Here is a 22463-nt window from a genome sequence, read left to right as displayed (position 1 = left end):
ACTCTACCCAGCAAGATTATCATTTAGAATCCTAGTACAATGTTTGTGGGATTGTAAATTGGTGCAGCCACTATGGAAGACAGTATGGAGGCTCCTCAAAAACACTGAAAATACAACTACCATAAGACCCAGCAATCCCACAGCAATTCCCATCATATATCAGAAGAAAACAAACACACTAATTTGAAAAGATACATATACCCCAATGTTCATAGCAGCATCATTTACAACAGCCAAGACATGGAAGCAACAGTAAGTGCTCATCAACGGAAGAATGGATAAAGAAGATGTGGTATATATATACAATGGAATACTACTCAGCCATTAAAAAAGAATGAAATTCTGCCATTTGCAACAACATGAATGGACCTAAAGAGTATTATGCTTAGTGAAATAAGTCAGACAAAGACACTCTATGTTATCTACATGTGGAATCTAAAAGATAAAACAAATGAATGTATATAACAAAACAGAAATGGACTCACAGATACAGAGATCAAACTAGTGGTTACCAGTGGGGAGAAGGGAGGGGGGAGGGGCAGATAGGGGTATGGGATCAAGAGACACAAACTACTATGTAGGAAATAAATAAGCAACGAGGATATATTGTACAGCATGGGGAAATATAGCCATAAATGGAATATAATCTATAAACATATTGAATCATTATGTTGTACACTTGAAACTAGTATAATATTGTAAATCAACTATACCTCAATTAAAAAACAAAGAAAGAAAGAAAGTAGAGGGTGAAAAAATAAATAACTTCTCTAAGGCCTCACATCTCAGTGTTTGGGAAGCCATACCCTTTGATCCTTAGTCTGCCTCCCTACAGAGGGTAAATGCAATCCTGTTTGTGGGGGCTGGCATTAGGTTTGGGGTAGGGCAGGCAGAGATCGGAGGCCATGTGGACACCATGATGCACAGCCCAGAAACCCCTTCAGGACCACAGCTCTAATTTCCCAGCTATGGGAGCTCCCAGCTGTGTCCTTCTCTGGTCTTATCCTTGGATGAAGGGAACTCCCTTGACCAGAGTTATGCCCCTTTGCACAGGGCAGCCCATGTCCAGTAACAGGCTAATGCTGGGGTACAGAGGTCTGGCCCCTTTGCTTCAACTGGGATATCTCTGAAGGGCCACTCAGCTCTAGAGTGCTCTGTAGGGTTGGCTGAGGCCTTTGTAGCAATTACATCACAGTTTAATTTCTCCCTCTGCCCAGTCCAGCTCCTTTCCCTCCCTCACAGGTGTGGAATCCCAGAGTACCCCTAAAAGCCTTCTGTGTATACACATGTGCACACACACACAAATACTCACAACTGATATGGGGAAGAAACAATGGCTACAGAAAGTAGACAAAGTTTGATTAGGTCTCTTCTACGCATTCACTGAGTTTTACCCTCTCCTCATTATTCATTTTCTGGACAGCCAAGATCTTGGGGTCTCAAGGAGGCTGGACTTTCTCTATACTCTTCACACCATCTCACACCCAGAGAAGTGGGTAAATTGATTGTTAGGGGTGCAGGGAGGTTGACTGGCTTCTATCAAATCATGATGTAAGTAGCCACCCGGTGTAGCTACTGGGTGGGACCAGTACTGAGTTTAGACTGTGTCCCCACTGTGGCCAGGCCTCAGCGCAGTGCTCCAGAGACTGGGTCAGAGGTCCCAACCCAGCCAACGACTAAGAACTGCCAATCCCATTCCCTTAGAAGATCTGACCACAGTCTCCAGGTTCACACCGAAAACATTACAGAAGTATACCTACAGGCCTGAGCTGCTTCAAGCAACATTGTGGAAATGACAGGTCTCAGGGCAGGCCTGCAGAACGTGCTTCAGAGCCACAGGAAGAGGGTACGTGCCCAGTGCTGCTCGCTTTAAGATTTCCTGAGTCTGCCGCGTGTGGCAAGGAGACACCATTTGCAGAAAAGAGCCCCACTGAGAGTCAGAGTTCCACAGATAGCATGCTTGTTATTCCCCAAAACAGAACTCAGATAAAGCCATCTGCATCATAAATCATTCAAGCGCTAAAGCCCACATGATAAATCAAAATGAAAATGTTTTAAAAAGGAACTAATTTCATCCATATCTACAAACAGAATGAGTTTTCAAGAATAGGGTTCCTTTTGTGTTACATAAAGCTCCCTTCTGAGACTTCTGTAGTGGGGGGTGGGACCTTGCCCCACACAGGGAGGGGTGCAGCCACAGAAAACTGGGAGGTAGGTAAACAGGGACAGTGTTGGCCAGGGCACACTCTCCCCCCACACCTGCTCTTACCAATCTCTCTGCCCCAAGGGGCCATTAATAAAGCTTTCACATACTGGTGAATGCGTAGATTTATTAACAAGCCATGAATTGTGCTTGTCCCCTTGTCTAGGCTGATACAGAAACAGAAACTCAAGTTCCATATACAACATCTGTGTGTGTATGTGTGTTTACGTGCATGTGCTTGTGTGTCTGTTTTTCTACTAATGAAATGAAGAATATCCATTCCTTTCAGGAATATATAAAAACCCACTGCATTTTGTGAAATTATTTTTAAAACCGTGGGTACAAGAGATGTCAGAGCTTCTTTTATCTCTTCACTTTTCACCCATAACTCACCCTCCTTTTCAGCTTCAGCGAAATACCATCAGGGGAGCATCAGGTCAACATTTGAGACAGAGGAAAGAAAGCAGGATTTAAGTATCCATTGCTATCCTCAAAAATGCTTCATGGGACAGCTCTCACCTGAACAAGTCCCTTCCTTTTATAACAGCTTCAGTTAACCTCTTGTCCATCAAACGACCTGCATAGTCCAGTACCTCCAAGAACAGTATCTTGAAAACCATTGTTAGAAAACACGTAAGACAAAAAAGTTAAGAGCACACACAAAGGGAGCCAATATGTGATAAAGTAAGTATGGAAAATCACTGTAGTATAATTACATAATTCACGGGCAATTGCAGGGAAGGGAGGTCCGCCATTTTTTTTAAACTTATTTATTTGTTTATTTTTGGCTGTGTTGGGTCCTCGTTGCGTGCGGGCTTTCTCTAGTTGCGGCAAGCTGGAGCTACTCTGCATTGTGGTGCGCGGGCTTCTCATCGCCGTGGCTTCTCTTGTTGTGGAGCACGGGCTCTAGAGCGCAGGCTCAGTAGTTGTGGTGCACGGGCTTAGTTGCTCCGCGGTATGTGGGATCTTCCCGGAACAGGGCTCGAACCCGTGTGCCCTGCATTGGCAGGCAGATTCTTAACCACTGTGCCACCAGGGAAGCCCCAGATCCGCCATTTTTAAACAGACACCCAGCATCTGAAATCTTCTAGAGGGAACAGGCCCCACTCAGCTGCTGGCACCCAGCTGCTTTCCATGTCTCCAAAGGAAGAGCGGGTGGATTGAAGAAAACTGAAATAAAATCTTGTTTTATGACCATGCCAGTGTAAGAAAATGCCTGCATAATGTTATCCTGGTGTGGAAAAGAGGTATTCACTGAGAAGGTTGCTGGGGGTTCCAGTCCTGATTTGCACGGCCTTACGAAGTCCCTTTCTCCCTCTGAGCCTCCATTTTCTCTTTTAGCAGGTGACCCCCTCCTTCCAGTTCTGGGCTGCTTCCATCTCCATTGTGAGTGTGAGGTTGGGTCTTCTCCCAAGCAACCACCTTGGTGCCCTGGCTGTACCTGTGGGTCTATTTTGGAGGCCTCCCAGTCGAAGGCAAAGCAACAGGAATTCCGTTGGGGGCATATGGAGCTAGGAAGAGGCCAGTTTACTTGTAGGGCTTGGCTCTTACTCATGATACTTTTTTTTCCCTTTCTTTATTATCTTAGAACCATTCATATGGTTGCCTAGTCTACTTTGGCTCCTTTAAACAACTCTACACTTCAGGTTTATTAAAAAAAAAAAACACAAAATAGGTTTATGACTGATTTAAGCCAGGAAATCCCCTAATGGGAATATCCTTAATGAGATTTTCTAAAGAAAACCCTCTATGAAGAGCTGGAATTAATTGATTATTTGTAAGGTAACCAAGCAAAGTTTATGATAAGATCATGAAGTTTGTGGGAACGGAGCATAAGCCACACTAAACACACACACACACACACACACACACACACACACACATACACACACAGAAGCACACTATTCCTGGGGAGGCAGAGAGCACAGAATTAGCCTGAGGAATCCCCAGTCCTGTGTGACCTCGGGTAAGGCACGTCCCTTCCTCACTCAGCTCTCTCTTCCTCCATACAAGAGAGACTACCATCTACATGAACATGAGTGGTAAGCCACAGTAGCAAGGCCGTGAGGAGGGTCCTGGTGTCCTGGTAGACATTTAGTGGTCTCTTCTAGCTCTAAAATCCTATGGGATTCTCTATTTTGTGGCTGGGCTGAACATGTAGTATAGAATATTCAAATTTGAAATCCTTTGAGCCCAGCAACTTTGCAAAGTTATTTTTCTTATCAAATTTTATAAATTCCACTGTTGTTTCTTGAATAGATTGTTAATCTAGTTAATCTATATAAATATCCAGAAATATGGAAATATAAACCAATAGCACTTTTCTAACACTCTCAGTAGTCAGCCTTTGTGGTATTTTTATAATGTCTTGATCAGCAAATGGCAGTTTTTACATCCACTATTGCCTACTAACAAAAGAGACTTGAAGTCTTCTTGGAAGTTACAGATTTTGTATTTCTTCCCTAATATGCTGATATCTGAGAGAATGTGTCAAAAAGTGCCATCTAGAATGTGAGTCATGAAAGTCAATTGGCAGAAGACAGCTTAGGAAACTGTCATTAGAGCCACTGGTGGAAAGTCTAGGACTGACCCCTGACATCAGCTGCAGCCTTATTTAAGCAAATGGAAGAGAGAGCTTGAGTGAGAGCAAACTGTCAGGCCACTTGGAATTCACAAGGTCTCTGCCCAAGGAACCCATGTATATTGTAACAGTGACAGTGATGACAGCAGCTAATGTGTATCATGTGCACACTGGATGCCAGATGCTGTTCTAAGGGCTTTCTCCTGTAAGGGAGGCACTAATATCATCAGCCCCATGTTACAGGTGAGGAAGCTGAGGCAATAAATAGAAATAATATGCCCAAGATCACACAGCCATAAATGGGAGAGCTAAGATTTGAATCTACACAGAGCCTGTAGTCTTAGCTATTACCCTAAATGTTTCACTAGGAAGTAAAAATTATTAAAAATAAAAAATTACATTACAAAACTGTTTTTATGCTTTTAAAAAGTTCAAAAATAACTTGAAGGATCTGTGTTTTAATCTACTATCTTGATTACTCCATTTGTTTCTGTACTCACTATTTTTTACTCCATACAAATATTTAAAATTAATTTTCTGGTTATTAATTTTCTTCCCTGAATAATTAGAAAAGGTGAAGTATTACAAGTTAAGAGACTCAGGCTTTGCCATGTGATTACTGTGTGAATTTGGTTGAGGCCTCAGTTTCCTCATGTTTATTAGAGGGTTCCTTTCTTTAACTGAAACAGTTCAGCATGTGTAAATGTCATTCTGTGAACTTAAGAGACACTGCCTGTAGAGAGCAGATGGCTGGGGCCAGTGGCCAAGGGGCTGGCTTCTCCAGCCTGGGTGTAAGGGCTGCAGGCTACAGCTCCACCTCCACGTCTTGGCAATGAACCAGCCTAAGATGTCACAGAAACATGCTCAAGCTGGCCAGCACTCAGTATGATATTTAGAAAGAAGAAAATAAAAGCTTAAGGATGATCAAGTTCTCTTAAGTAACATTAAACAAAAGCATGCTATGCTTCTTCTAATTTCCTCTGAAAGCACTTCTCATGTTTGCGAAGAGAATGACAGGTTGAATATGTCAGCCCGTCATACTTCCGGATGTGATGTGTAGGCTGGTAGTTCATCACAAAATCATCCACTTTATAGGAACCAGTTAGGTTTCAGTGCCAACACTTGTTCTCAAACAGCAAGATGACTGCTAACTATGGTGTGTATATGTTAGTGGCCTGAAATTACAGTGATATTGTTATTTTAAGGTAGAAATCGTAGAAGGTCCTCACTCATCATATGCATGCAACGATATTATTGTTTAGGGAAAATAAGATGTGAATACTTCAAAAAATCACTGTTTTTAAGAATAATCACTTTTGTCTTTTCAGTCTACCATGCAAATTCATAGAGACCATAAACAGATTAATAAATTATTTTGTAACTTGCCATCCAAATTATTTATTCATTTACATATTCAAAATTACTTATTAGGGCCCTGCCAGATATAAAGAACTTGAAAAGACAAATTCTCAATTGCTGTTATAGGATTAAAAAAAATTTTTTTTGGAGGCCTACAAACCTCTGCAATTCCATTTTTTAAATATCAAGAATTAGTCACCTTGGTAACAATTGTGGTGTGTATGAAATGCTAAATATTTATTAAATAGAATTGAAAACTGACTTGTTAGTTGTTCCTCTAAAAATTTCAACTCCTGCCTCTGTCCCTCTCCTCCCCTTTACAATGCAACTATGCCTTCAAACAGCATTCTTTAAAAGTCGGCTTTATGGCTTTGGAGGAAGAAGCTGATTTCACAGCCAGATTTGCCACTGCTGTGGAAAACAGAGTGCACATGCAAGCCAGCTGAAGTCATGCGGACTGCAAGGATTAGGGCTGCGGGGGCCTCCACTGCTGCTGTCAAATTGCAATTGGAAACAGCTTTTCCAAAGTACAGCATGAGAAATCAGGAATTCCTGTCCACAGCTCCCCAACCCACTGGGTTTTTATCAGGCTTCGTACAACCCATTAGAGATCAGAAATATGAAAATCATGATGAAACCAAACAAGGGTATTTTCTGGTTTCCAAGTTTTGTTCTGCCTGGATCCCTTCCAAGCCTGTAATTACTGTCACTCACCAGTTAATAAGGGAACCATTTCTGCCTAGGGACAGGAGCTCCAGAAAGGCTGGACCCAAAGGTCAGGCAGGCTCAGTTCAGTGACCTGCCTTCTGTCCAACCCCTGGATGTGCAAATTGTCTAACTGCTCAAATTCTTAAATTTATCTCAGTTACTTGAACTGTATCTGTCACTTAGGGATAAAATAACTTTTGCAGAGATCATAGAAAAACTATTTAGAACATTAATAAACTAGAACCATTCAATGAAATTTTTTTTCTTTTTTTTTGGGCACTCCAGCTTTAAAGGAAAGAATCTACTCTCAGGAAAACAAGCTCAAGTCAGTAATTTAGTTTAAAAAAGTAAAATAACTTTCAGGATTTGGCTTGAGATTAATGCAGATGTAGCCCAATTTCCTATACCTCTGTCTAGATTTAGAAGATCTAGAGGTCAATTATGGCCACATCCACTTCATTTGTCAGCTCTTCAATGATCTTTGAGACACAATTGCTAAAGTAGGAAAATGAATTAATCAGAGAGTTGATCAAAAAATGAGCTTATCTGGTAAATTACCAGCATACCTGTTACATATGAGTCACTCACTCTGGTCACGATACAATGCTGTGTTATACATGGATTAAGTAACACCCAAAACTGAGCCAGCTGTAACTTTTTACCTTGAAAGATTCTTAATTAAAATTCCCTTGGATATATGATTTCCAGGCAAGGAAGGAGCTGTGATTTGATTTTTTTTTTTTAACATGCCTTAAAGACTCCAGTCAAATTCCATCTATTCAGTGAAACTTTCCCTGGTCCCCTAATTTCTCTTTTGTCTTTCTCAGCAAGTTTCTGGGACCTCTCTTCAGCACCGGACATTCTGTACAATATATGTAAGTTGCTAATAGGTGAATATTCCCCGACTATATGCTGGGCTGTTTCCCCAAAGGCAGTGATTATGTCTTACTCATTTCTGAAGCCCTCTCCTCCCCTGTTCTGAAATTAAAAACTAGAATTCAAAACAAAATAAACGGAAAAGCCCCTTCTTTTGTCTAAAATGTATTATTAATTTCTTAGGGAAGAAGATGTTTTCAGAAAAAAGTATAGGCAAATGATGGACAAAGTTTCAGAGAGGAAGAGAAAGCTCAGGGGGAGAGCATTATGTGCAAATTGGATGTTCAGCAAAGGTAAACAAACCAAGGATCTGAAACAGTACCCAACCAACACCATAAAGCTTGCCCCAAACTGGAGCAAATTTAGACTTATTAGGACATTCTTTAAGAAGCAGCATTCAATTTTTGGACAGAAATTTTTAAAAAAGACCCTTGTCCTCTAATAAAAGCAATTTCTTAAGAACACCTTAGAAATCTACTTAATGAAAAATCTACAGTTTGGAGAAATTTTTATCAAGACGGATCAAATCAAGAAAAAAAAATTCTGGTTAACTATAAATTAAGTAGAATGTTCCACCAGCTGAGCCTCACCTTCAATCTGGCAATGAAATCTATTTGTTAAGAGCAATGAGACTTGAACAGCCCTTACCTTTGTGAATATACATCTTTTGAGCATCTTCAGGATGAAGTAACCCCAGTAAAGATTAAGAATTTGCAGGACCATGAGCTGTAGGTTGAGGAAGATGCATGAAAAGAAAGGCTCAAGGTACTGCAGAGGCAGAATCAGCGTGAAATACAAAATCCTGAAAAACCAAACAGATGAGAGTATTTCATTACAGTCAAAGTACTTGTGAATTTTCAGTGAGAAAACAAATACTTTATCTCTCAAGGCATACAACACTTATTTCATTCCTAATGATGTCCAGGAAAGTCTCAAGAGAAAACAATATGATAATATTACCTTATATATCATTATTGGCAAGCCACAAAAAAATACAGTCTACCTCCTGGGAGAAAAGTTAAAGCAAATGGAATTTTTATTGCCATGCTGCCTACACTCCAATGTTTCTCTACCTCGGTTTCCTCTCTGCAAAGAGATGAGTGTACACTAACCCCACTCACCTTCTCAGGATTGGATAACACGAGATAATGAATGTATATATGGGGTTATTATTGCCTTTTGACACAATCTCATTTATTTGGCATCAAAAGTGAATGAGGGAAAAAAAAAAGTGAGTGAGGAATTCTACAAGAGTAAATTTTGTGGATAAAAGAGACTTTTTAAGGAAGCAAAAGTTCTGTTATTACTTCTACTTCCACTTTCTAAAGTGAATTGCATACTTTATTAATTTCATAAACAGACTCCTGGACACAATTTGAACTGCCCTCAATGACCAGAATGCACACTGTCTTCAGATACAATTGCAGTATGAAGGCTATCTGTTGTCTTCCCAAACTGCATACACTGCTAGGATTTTAGAGTTCCTGGATAGGTTTGTTTGTAAGTATATTATTCGAATTATAAAAATAATTTATTCATATAAAATTGGAAAAATAAGAAAGTTGCCCATAAAATCATGATTTTAAACAAATAATACTGTAATTTTTGTGTGTTATCTTCTATTTTTTCCTACATATATTTATTTAAATTTTATTTTTAAATTAACATATAGTAAAATTGACTATTTTGGGGTGTGCAGTTCTATGAATTATAATATGTGCATAGATTTGTGTAACTACCACCACAATATGGAGACAGAGCAGTTCCATCATCCCCCAAACACCAGTGCTGTCCCTTTGTAGTCACATCCCCAGGCCTAACACTCGGCAACCCCTTACCTATTCTCCATCCCTTTAATTTCGTCTTGTCAAGAAAGCCATACAAATGGAATCATACAGTGTGTCAGCTTTTGAGATTGCCTTCTTTCACTCAGCATAGAGCCTTTGAGATTCATGCAAGTTGTGGGTATCAACAGCACGCTCCTTTTTTTTTTATTACTGAGTTGCATTCCGTTGTGTGGATGTACCCATTACAGAACATTTGTATTATTTCCAGTTTTTGACAATTATGGACAGAACTTCTATAAATATTTATGTACAGGTTTTTGTGTGCACATAAGTTTTCATTTCTCAGGGGTAAATACATAGGGTTGGGATTGCTGGGTATCACACTGAAACTATATGTTTAACTTTATAAGAAACTGAAAAGCTGTTTCCCAGAGTGGCTGTTTTGCATCCCTACCAGCAATGTCCAAGAGCTCCAGTTGCTGCTCATCTTGAGCAGCACTTGCTATTGTCCTGTAGAGACTTTGCCACTGTAGTAAAAGTAGCACACGTGGGATCTTATGTTCAATTCCATTTAACTTTAAATCAAAAACATTTTACCTGAAAAACTTGGTGTATATTGTCTTTCCCAAATCAAAGTTTATTTCTTTAGATGTGTATATTCCTAAAGGTGAGAATACTATTCCAAGGCATACATTAAAAGTATAGAAGTTCAAGGTTATATTAAAAGCTATTAAGACTTTACCAGATTATTTTCCAAAATTATAACAATTTAGAAGGTGACCAGCAATTTATGAAAGAAGAGTTTTATTGAACCCCCCTAACCAGTATTAAGTGGGTTTAAACTTTGCTAATTTAAAAAATAAAACAATTCTTTTAACATCTTTATTGGAGTATAATTGCTTTACAATATTGTGTTAGTTTCTGATGTATAACAACGTGAATCAGCTATATGTATACATATATCCCCATATCCCCTCCCTCTTGAGCCTCCCTCCCACCCTCCCTATCCCACCCCTCTAGGTGGTCACAAAGCACTGAGCTGACCTCCCTGTGCTATGCAGCTGCTTCTCACTAGCTATCCACTTTACGCTTGGTAGTATATATATGTCAGTGCTACTCTCTCACTTCATCCCAGCTTACCCTTCCCCCTCCCTGTGTCCTCAAGTCTATTCTCTACATTTGCGTCTTTATTCCTATCCTGCCCCTAGGCTCATCAGAACCATTTTTTTTTAGATTCTATATATATGTGTTAGCTTACAGTATTTGTTTTTCTCTTTCTGACTTACTTCACTCTGTATGACAGACTGTAAGTCCATCCACCTCCCTACAAATAACTCAATTTCATTTCTTGTATATATGTGCCACATCTTCTTTATCCATTCATCTGTTGATGGACACTTAGGTTGCTTCCATGTCCTGGGTATTGCAAACAGTGCTGCAATGAACATTGTGTTACAGGTCTCTTTTTGAATTATGGTTTTCTCAGGGTATACGCCCAGTAGTGGGATTGCTAAGTCATATGGTAGTTCTATTTTTAGTTTCTTAAGGAACCTCCATACTGTTCTCCATAGTGGCTGTATCAGTTTACATTCCTACCAACAGTGCAAGAGGGTTCCCTTTTCTCTACATCCTCTCCAGCATTTATTGTTTGTAGATTTTTTGATAATGGCCATTCTGACTGGTGTGAAGTGATACCTCACTGTAGGTTTGATTTGCATTTCTCTACTAATTAGTGAGGCTGGGCATCCTTTCATGTGCTTTTTGCCATCTTATATCTTCTTTGGAGAAATGTCTGTTTAGGTATTCTATTTTTGGATTGGGTTGTTTGTTTTTTAATATTGAGCTGCATGAGCTGCTTGTAAATTTTGGAGATTAACCTTTTGTCAGTTGCTTCATTTGCAAATATTTTCTCCCATTCTGAGGGTTGCCTTTTGTCTTATTTATGGTTTCCTTTGTTGTGCAAAAGATTTTAAGTTTCATTAGGTCCCATTTGTTTACTTTTGTTTTTATTTCCATTTCTCTAGGAGGTGGGTCAAAAAAGATCTTCCTGTGAATTATGTCATAGAGTGTTCTGCCTATGTTTTCCTCTAAGAGTTTTATAGTGTCTGGTCTTACATTTAGGTCCTTGCTGAGTAATCTTGGTTGTAGGTTTTTCCCTTTCAACACTTTAAAAATGTCCTGCCACTCCCTTCTGGCTTGCAGAGTTTCTGCTGAAAGATCAGCTGTTAACCTTATGGGGATTCCCTTATATGTTATTTTTTGCTTTTCCCTTGCTGCTTTTAATATGTTTTCTTTGTATTTAATTTTTGATAGTTTGATTAGTATGTGTCTTGGTATGTTTCTCCTTGCATTCATCCTGTATGGGGCTCTCTGTGCTTCCTGCACTTGACTATTTCCTTTCCCATGTTAGGGAAGTTTTCAACTATAATCTCTTCAAATATTTTCTCAGACCCTTTCTTTTTCTCTTCTTATTCTGGGACCCCTATAATTCAAATGTTGGTATGTTTAATGTTGTCCCAGAGGTATCTGAGACTGTCCTTAATTCTTTTCATTCTTTTTTCTTTACTCTGCTCTGCAGCAGTTATTTCCACTATTTTATCTTCCAGGTCACTTATCCATTCTTCTGCTTCAGTTATTCTGCTATTGATTCCTTCTAGAGAATTTTTAATTTCATTTATTGTTTTGTTCATCATTATCTGTTTGCTCTTTAGCTCTTCTAGGTCCTTTTTAAATGTTTCTTGTATTTTCTCCATTCTATTTCCAAGATTTTGTATCATCTTTACTATCATTATTCTGAATTCTTTTTCAGGTAGACTGTCTATTTCCTCTTCATTTGTTTGGTCTGGTGGGTTTCTTGCTCCTTAAGCTGCTGCATATTTCTGTGTCTTCTCATTTTGTTTAACTTACTGTGTTTGGGGTCTCCTTTTCACAGGCTGCAGGTTAACAGTTCCTGTTGTTTTTGGTGTCTTCCCCCAGTGGGTGAGGTTGGTTCAGTGGCTTGTGTAGGCTTCTTAGTGGAGGGGACTTGTGCCTGTGTTCTCGTGAGTGGGGCTGGATCTTGTTCTTCTGGTGGGCAGGGCCACGTCTGGCAGTGTGTTTTGGGGTGTCTGTGAACTTAGTATGACTTTAGGCAACCTCTCTGCTATCGGGTGGGGTTGTGTTCCTGTCTTGCTAGTTGTTTGGCATGGGGCATCCAGCCCTGAAGCTTGCTGGCCATTGGGTGGAGCTGGGTCTTAGTGTCGAGATGGAGATCTCTCGGAGAGCTCTCGCTGATTGATATTACATGGGGCCAGGAGGTCTCTGGTGGTCCCATGTCCTGGACTAGGCTCTCCCACCTTGGAGGCTCAGGCCTGACACCTGGCCACAGCACCAAGACCCTGCCAGCCACACAGCTCAGAAGAAAAGAAGGAAAAAAAAAAAATCACGAACAGATAGAACCACAAACCAAATGGTAAAAGAAAAACGAGGGGGGAGAGATGAGACAGTGGGATGCAGTGTGGGGTCTGACTTGGGGTTTCACCTGAGGCTTCCTTCCACCCCTGGCTACCGAGCTGCAGAGAAGGCAGGAGCTGCTGCCCCTGCAGGCTGCCCCATCCTCCCTCCAAAACAATTTCAACTTGCAATTTTTGCAACCTTTGACAGTTCCCTTTGACAGTCTGCTTAGTAGCTCTATTTCCTTTCTTTGTGAGTTATTAGTTTAAGACCTTTATTCAAAAAGCAATAATATGGGACTTTCCTGGTGCCACAGTGGTTAAGAATCCACCTGCCAATGCAGGTGACACGGGTTCAAGCCCTGGTCCAGGAAGATCCCACAGGTCGCGGAGCAGCTAAACCTGTGCGCTACAACTGCTGGGCCTGGGCTCTAGAGCCTACAAGCCACAACTACTGAGCTTGTGTGCCACAACTACTGAAGCCGGCGTGCCTAGAGCCCGTGCTCCACAAGAGAAGCCTCCACAATGAGAAGCCCGCGCACTGCAATGAAGAGTTGCCTCCGCTTGTCACAACTAGAGAAAGACTGCATGCAGCAACAAAGACCCAATGCAGCCCAAAATAAATAAATTAGTTAATTAATTTTTTTAAAAGAAATAATATGAACTCTGAACTCAATATAACAAAAATAATAGCCATTTATCTGTTTTACTTATGTAAATTTTTTTAGAAACTTAGGAATTACAGAAAAATATAAAGAGGTTAAGTAAAAACTAAATTAAAATCTCACAACTCACAGGTAACCCAGTATATATTATGTCTGGTGAACATAATTTAAGACATCTTTCCTAAAAATATATTATTTAAGGTGTTGCTCCCCCTTCCCTATTACCACATGATTTCATATAACAGGGATCACACTATGGTTGTGATTTTTTATCCTGCTTTTATCACTCAATAATATGTTACAGAGAGCTTTCCATGACAATGAACATATTTATAAAACAGGGGTCAGCAAACATTTTTGTATAGGGACAGACAGTAAATATTTCAGGCCCCTGGGGCATTTGGTTTCAGTTGCAAAGGTTCAAGTGACCATTGTAGTGTGAAACTGGCTATAGACAATATATCAGTAAATGAGTGTGGCTGTGTGCCAGTAAAACTTTATTAACAAAAACAGTCAGTGAACTGGATTTGGCCCGTGAGCCAGTTTGCCAACCCATACTATATACCATCCTATGTAATAGCTGCGTAGAAATCCACTTATAGATCTTATAACTTATTTAGCTAATCCCTAATTGATAGACATTTAAGTTGTTTCCAAATTTTCGCTGTATTATAAAGAACACTGAATCCACTTGTCTGCTGATGGGTGGGGCTGGGTTCCCTCCCTGTTGATTGTTTGGCCTGAGGCAACCCAGCACTGGAGCCTGCCTGGCTCTTTGGTGGGGCTGATGGTGGACTCTGGGAGAGCTCACACCGGGGAATGCTTCCCAGAGCTTCTGCTGCCAGTGTCCTTGACCCCACGGTGAGCCACAGCCAGCCCCCACCTCTGCAGGAGACCCTCTAACACTAGCAGGACTTTGAAAGGACCTAATGGATTGAAGGACTTTGGGAGGTGGTAGTGTTAACCTAGTAGATTGACACAGAGTAGGGATTGACACTACTTAAAATAATATAGGGGACTTCTCTGGTGGCGCAGTGGTTAAGAATCCACCTGCCAATGCAGGGGTCACAGGTTCGAGCCCTGGTCCAAGAAGATCCCACATGCTGCGAAGCAGCTAAGTCCGTGTGCCACAACTACTGAGCCTGTGCTCTAGAGCCCATGAGCCACAACTACTGAGCCTGTGTGCTACAACTACCGAAGCCGCACGCCTAGAGCCCATGCTCTGCAACAAGAGAAGCCACCGCAATGAGAAGTCCACGCACCACAACGAAGAGTAGCCCCCACTTGCCACAACTAGAGGAAGCCCGTACATAGCAATGAGGGCCCAACGCAGCCAAAGATAAACTAAAAAAAAAAAAAGGGAGTCAAGATGGTGCTGAAAGCATTGGGTTAGAATTCCACTCCAGCCAATTGCTTGATTAAAGGCAACCCTTGCTGAGGGTGAGGAGTTGAATAGTTGAATAGTATATTTACAGAGACTACTGGTGGTTCTGGATATTTGCTAAAGAAAATAAGAGGGGAGAAGTTGCTGAGGAAAATCAAAGAATTAACAAGTTTTCCTGAAGGCTTCTTTGAGCTCTTGACTGCATCTGTGTAATCCTGAGGTACCCACCTGAGTGCTCTGCATTTGGCAGCTGTCCAAGTACTTTTGTTGCAAGAGTGATGGCAACCAAACGTTAATTTTTGGCATCATGGAAAGTGCTTTGGTTAAATTGAGAACTACTCTTTTGGAGATTGTGTAGTCAAAAGTATTAATTAAATTGACAACAGTGAAAAAAAATAAAGAACACTGTCAGAATATTACTTGTAAAGACATTTTGATAAAATTGTTTGATATTTCCTTAGAATTGTTAAAATCCTGAATCAAAGAGTATACTCAATTTACATTTTGGAGTGTATTGCTAGATGCTTTCCAGCAAGACTGTGCCAATTCATAGTCTTGCACCCAGTGTATGAGAGTATCTGCTTCCTTGGATCTTGACCAACATTGTACTTTGTCAGCTGCTATGTAAAATAATATCACACTATTTATATATTTACATTTTTATTTCTTGTGAAGATATATATATGAGTTTTTAAAATTATTGTGATCTGTGCTTTTGTGAACTGCTTCTTCATGGTATCTATTTGCCCATTTTTCTTTTGGGGTATTTACTTTTTCTGTTGACTCCTAAGTACTCTTTATATGTTACGGATTATAACATTACTTTTTAATCATGTTAAATAACATCACATGGTTTTGATTCTTACAACTTTGTTTATAATTTTTCTTGACAAATCAATTTTTAAAACATTTTTGTAACAAAAGTTATCAATTGTTTCCTTTATATGAAACAATTGTTTCCTCCATATTAGGCTTTAAAAGGTTTTTCTCACCCCCAACATTTTAAAATATATTTTTCCATATTTTCTTAAAATCTTGGCTCTATGTAATCTTGAGTCACTTATTTGTGCATATTCTCAATTGTAAAATGGAAACAATGAGTACCTACCTTATGCATTCAATAAATATTTATTAAGCACCAAAGTGCTACGAGGAACTTTGTGGGAGCCAGAAATACAGCAATGAATAAAACAGACTGAAATTCCTGAACTAGTAGGGCTTACATTTTGGTGCCTGCATCCACAGGGATTAAAGGAAATAATATATATAAAGCCAATTTGCTATTCTGATTTGCTGGGTCCTTAAGCAATTGTGTGCCTTATTCTGGACTCACTTAGCCTATAATGCCTTTCCCCTTTTCAATTGAAATTCTTTTCACCTATCAAAGCATGGCCCTCTCCATACAAAAATCTCTGTACTATTCTGATCACCTCTGAATTTATAACTTTTGTCTGGGCTCCCCTGATACCAGCTTCTTTAGAGCATTTGGCTGATTCACCCTGCCTTGCAGTAAAAGCTCTTATATTAGTTGACTCCTCATTAGCTAGCAAGCTTTCCAAAGGCAGCAGCCATGATGCCTTCATCTCTGTATCCCCCTATCACCTGTTCCAGGGCCTGGTCCCATACAAGGTCTCCTACTGGGAATTTGTCAGTGTCAAAACTAACAAAGGAATCTACTAAAAACTATCTCCTTCATGCATTCTATCAGAGAATGTGAATAATTACTTAAACATATAATTAAACTCACTGTGGTCCATGCAAAGAAAGAAAAGGACAGGGAGCATATTGCAGGGTTCTGACTGAATGGAGATTTCCCTCTTCCCTCTAGTTGAAGGGAAGACACAGAAAAGAGGATTCCAGTCGGAGGAAAGGACATCTACAAAACTCTCAGGTGGAGGCATCATGAAAAATTCAAGGGCTAAAAGAAGACCAGTGTGGCTTCAGGGAGAGGAGTGGCAGGGGGTGGGGGTGGGGTGAAGATAAAGCTGGATTGGTGAATGCAGCCATCTCCTGTTGGACTTGAAAGTCAAGGTCAAGGGTGTGGCCTTCGTTGTAAGAGCTTTGGGAAGCTTCGCCAGTTTTAGAAAGAAGAGTGATACACCTGGTCTAGAATCATCAGAGCTGGGCTCCAGGGCTAAGGCTGCTATTTTCTTGCCTGGTAACCTGCACAACCTCCCATTCCTTGGGTAGAACTAACCCCACATCTCCGAATGAGCGGCTCCAGAGAAACACACAGCCAGCTTTGCAAACTGCAGAGTCCTAGAAACAGAAGAGACTGCCATTAAACACAAATGCCTTCAGAGACAGCCAAGCCACTGCAGAGAGGAGAGGTCAATGGCATGGGCGCTGGAGCCCGCTAGATTTGGATCATGGCTTCCCTAGGGTCTGCAGCAAGTTACGTAGCTTCTCTGGGCTTCAGTTTCTTCTGTAATAAAACAGGTCTCACCTTGTCAGGTTGTTATGAGAATTAAATGAGTTGACAAATGGGAAGAGCTTAGCATATAGTAAGCACTCAGAAATGGTAGTTATAACATTACTATTACCATCATTATGACGAGATGGCTTTCCACCACCACCCCCTTTCCTACTGCAGAGGGCTTCGTTAATAATACAGGGAGGGCAACACCCAGGGAGGGTGCCGCTGAAATAGCTGGATTTTCTGCATATCAGGGAGAAGGAGGAGGCCACTTTGGAGGGGAGGAGCCGGCTAAGGAGGAGTGGGGACCCTGTGCTGTGGGAGGACAGAGGGGACAGGAGGCCCAAGAAGTGAAGAGGAGTTCAGAAGGGAGGACAGCAGTTACGGGGCTTCAGTTGCATTTTCAGGGCCTCTTTCTATGGGTCTCACTGCCCTCACTAAAAGATGGTCCAATCTCAGCCTTGATTTCTTCTGGTCCTTTGCCAAAAGGAGAATGGGAAGGAAAAAAAACAAATCTGCCTTTCTCAATTTTGTGTATCAAGTGTGCAGACACACGAGTGAACCCACAAACACTTGCACATTTACCTTGTGGGTCCTGTGGAATCTCCCTTTTCACAGAAAATACTCCTCAATTCTGCTCTGTACGCTGGCCTTTAACCTGTACAAATGGATGCACTACCATGGTGCCTGTGGATTGCAAAGCTTGGCCTTTTTCCTGTTTTGGGTTTTTTCCCCCATTTTTACTCTTTACTCAATCACCAAAGTTTACATGGTTTGAAAAAAATCACATTGTTGGTATAAATAGTAGTTGGTTTTGCTGGGCTGGATAAGGCAGCCACCAAAAGTAATTTTTCTAATGAAAGTTAAAGGTCTTTTTTTCTTGCTAATTGTAGGTGTGAGCATTAAGCCTTTTCAGGATAACAAATACTGGTTCTACAGGTGCATAATTGCTCACCTAACATTCTAGAGATGGCTTATATTTCGAAGTGACCAAGTAGTTGAAGAAAACTTAATAATACTTAGGTAAGGCAATGATGCCTGCTCTTAATTATCAAATTTAGTAACTTAACTGGAAACATATCTCTTTTGTGTTTCAAATGTTCTGTTTCTAATCTTGATTCTTTCATAACTAGCTGTGCGATCCTGGAACTATCTTAACTTCTCACGTGAAAAACAAACAGGGTTGCAACGCTTCAACAATATCTATGACACGAAAGGCAAGAAGGGGTAAGGACTATTCCCGGCAGGTGACAACTGAATGCAGAATGTGATCCTGGGCCAAATCCAATAGTGAGGGAAAAAAGCAATGAAAGGCACTATCGGATCAACTGACAAAACTGAAACATGGATGGTAGATTGCTACCTTTCCTGAAATTGATAACTATACTGTGATTCTGTAGAAAAATGTCCTTGTCCTTAGGAAATACACACTGAACTATTTAGGATTAAAAGGACGTGATGGTTTCAACTTTCAACTGGTTCAGAAAAAATATGTATACATATATATATGTATATATATATACACACACACCCACATGTGTGAGCACGTGTGTGTGTGTGTGTGTGTTGAGAGAGAAAGAGAAACAGAGAGAGAGGAAAAAATGACAAAGCAAATGGGGGAAACGTTAACTGGTAAATCTGGGTAAAGGCAATATGTAAGAGTTCTCTGTGATATACTTGAAATTATCCTGTAACCTTAAAATTATTTCCAAACACATATATGAATAAAGGGGTTGGACTAAATTATGAATTTAAAATTCTATGGACTGGGGCTTCCCTGGTGGCGCAGTGGTTGAGAGTCCAATTGCCGATGCAGGGGACACGGGTTCGTGCCCTGGTCCGGGAAGATCCCACATGCCGCAGAGCGGCTGGGCCCGTGAGCCATGGCCGCTGAGCCTGCGCGTCCGGAGCCTGTGCTCTGCGGCGGGAGAGGCCACAACGGTGAGAGGCCCGCGTACCGGAAAAAAAAAAAAAAAAAAAAAAAATTCTATGGACTGTTGTCGCTGTCCTTCATAAGTTTACAAGCAGCAACAGAAGTGCCAAGCCTATGGGGTATGGGAAGGAGCTCCCCTGAGGGCTCCTTGTTGAATGAGATGCAGAGCAAACACCTGCAGTGTCATTTGCCCTCTCCTCTATAAGCTCTGTGACTGGAAAGTCCAGTTCTGAGATACTTCAACAGAGCCTCTCTGGCACGGTGCAGGCCCTCCTCTCCTCTGATGACTGTGGGAAGGGCACTGTGCCATCCCAGGAGGGCGAGGAAGCTGACCCTGGCACCATCAGACCCCTGCTCTGCCCCTGACTCACCATTCAGAACAGAGGCCCCAGGCCTTAGGAGGAAAGAAAGGACCATCGTGTCCTCACTCTTGTCTCTCTCTGATGGACATCAGCTAAGAGCACTGCTGTATGCTTTCAGCTTTGTTGTGTCTCGTCTTTTCTTAAAACTGTCCTCTCTCTGATAGCCATTTCAAGGGTTTATATGGCCTCATTGCCCACAAAATTCTCTTTCGTATGAGGCTTCTCAGGGTACCATTTTTCTATACCAGTGAGACCTGGATCATCAAAAGATGAAGCCCAAAGTCCTGTGAACCACTGGTGGGGAAAATAAAGTTACCACTAGCATATGTACCCTTGGAGATAAGGAAGCTATTTATTTTAGTATTATTCACTATTGGAAATGTTTTATTTTTTATTTTCTTAACCATTTTTAAAATTGAAGTCTATTTAATTTACAATGTTGTGTTAGTTTCAAGTGTACAGCAGTGATTCAGTTATACATATATGTATCTATTCTTTTTCAGATTCTTTTCCATTATAGGTTATTATAAGATATTGAATATAATTCCTTTGTAGGTCCTTGTCGTTTATCTATTTTATATATAGTAGTGTGTACCTATTAATCCCAAAGCCCTAATTTATCCCTCCCCCTGTTTCCCCTTTGGTAACCATACTTTGTTTTCTATGTTTGTGAGTCTATTTCTGTTTTGTAAATAAATTCCTTTGCATCATTTTGTTAGATTCCACATATAAGTGACATCATATGATTATTTGTCTTTCTCTGTCTTATTGTACTTCACTTAGTATGATAATCTCTAGGTCCATACATATTGCTGCAAATGGCATTATTTCATTCTTTGTCACAGCTGAGTAATATTCCATTGTATATATGTACCATATCTTCTTTATCCATTAATTTGTCAATGGACAATTAGGTTGCTTCCATGTCATGGCTATTGTAAATAGTGCTGCAATAAACACTGGGGTGCATGTAACTTTTTGAATTAGAGTTTTCATCTTTTCCAAGATATATACTCAAGAGTGGGATTGTAGTGGGATCACATGGTAACTCTATTTTTTAGTTTCTTAAGGAGCCTCCATATTGTTCTCCTTAGTGACTTCACTGACTTACATTCCCACTGACAGTGTAGGAGGGTTCCTTTTTCTCCACACCCTCTCTAGCAATTATTATTTGTAGACTTCTGTAGACTTTTAAATGATGGCCATTCTGACTAGTGTGAAGTGATACCTCATTGTAGTTTTGATTTGCAGGAAATGTTTTATTTTTTTCTTTTTGGAATAGCCAAAAAATATGGGTCAGTATTAACAGCCTTCAAATACATGGAAAAGGTGGTGGATACAAAGATTTCTTCTACTGCCATCATGAACTGCTGCAGGCTAGGAGCTGCGTCTCACTCATCCGTGAGCTCCTCACAACATCTAGCAGTGGTGAGTTCCAGAAACAAAGCAATGAGCCAGCACTGCCACTTGGAAACTTCAGTTGAAACAGTGCTCCTTCCCTTCAGATCAATCAGCCTGGACTAAATTATTATCTACTCTTTTTATTTATGGAGGAAAATTGTCAGGAGTCAGGGGAACCGTTTATCTGACCTTCGGAGGGTCTTTCTAACCGAATGATCTCGGGTGGTATTTGTATAATATTCAAGTAGATAGATACGTCCAATAATTCACAAATATAGAAGTCATTATTTTAATACAATAGTTGGGAATACAATGTGAATAACGTAAGCCTGAGATTTAAATGTTTTTGAAGAAAAATGCAAATAAATGGGGGTAACCAGGCAATTAGATTAAAGCAGTTTGGCCAGTGCCAACTGGAATGTCTACCTAATGTTGACAGTAACACTGTTTAGAAAATCAAGGTAATTAACTCTTGCTGACACTGACTGAAAACTAGCTAAATTACATCCCTGAAAAGAGCAGAAAGAAAGGAGAATTGGGGACACAGTTGTACGGACACAAAAGGAAACTCATGAGGGGAAAGCAAATCTGCTTGAGGCTGGGGGAATAAAAGGAAAGGAGAAGAAAGGGAAAGACACACATGATGTAAAACTCCTGTTCTGGGCTTCCCTGGTGGCGCAGTGGTTGAGAGTCCACCTGCCAATACAGGGGACACAGGTTCGTGCCCCGGTCCGGGGAGATCCCACATGCCACGGAGAGGATAGGCCCGTGAGCCATGGCCACTGAGCCTGCGCATCCGGAGCCTGTGCGAGGCCCGCGTACTGCCAAAAAAAACCAAAAAAACCCTCCTGTTCTTTTTCTCAAGGTTTCAGATGACTTTCAGATGGCACCACCCCAGTCACCTTTCTCCCCACTCAACCCTTCACCTCACCACAAAATGTACAACAAAAGCAGTTGAGAAGAACAGAGCAACTAGATGGCGAACCACCTCCCACAGAACCTCTAAAATGTCTGAATCTTGAAATGGGCCTGTCTGCACTTTGTTTGGTCCATGGTAAATTCCCAACAAATCTGGACTAATAAAATATCCTTGAAAAGTGAGTCTGCAGAGTTACAAGTTTTAGACAGATGGTGGGAGCCAGACTAACAACAAGGAACTGACTTTTCCTCTTTGGTACCACCACTTGGTTGTGTAACATGTTCAAGCTGATAGGATGGCTATTTAAGTCAGAGTAATACACTGCAACTAATGCTTTCAAAAACCATGAAAAACCCATCTCCCAAACTTCCAATAGCTTGGTGAGGTTCTCCTTAAGCTTCCAAACAATGAAGAGCAGTCAATGTCAGTACAGAAGAA

General features: G+C 40.7%; 1 protein-coding gene across 1 annotated transcript in view; it reads right to left on the bottom strand.

Annotated features, from left to right (window-relative positions):
• The window catches only part of CERS3 (ceramide synthase 3), a 99025-nt gene that overhangs the window by 31842 nt on the left and 44720 nt on the right, over positions 1–22463 (bottom strand). Inside the window, exon 9 of the mRNA XM_065871756.1 lies at positions 8376–8529. Within this exon, the coding sequence (XP_065727828.1) occupies positions 8376–8529 (154 nt within the window). The remainder of the gene's footprint in view (positions 1–8375; positions 8530–22463) is intronic.

This window comes from Phocoena phocoena, chromosome 2 (assembly GCF_963924675.1).
Source record: "Phocoena phocoena chromosome 2, mPhoPho1.1, whole genome shotgun sequence".
NCBI classification, from domain to species: domain Eukaryota; kingdom Metazoa; phylum Chordata; class Mammalia; order Artiodactyla; family Phocoenidae; genus Phocoena; species Phocoena phocoena.
Note: the sequence above shows the minus strand (reverse complement) of the source record. Positions and strands in the feature narration are given on the sequence as shown.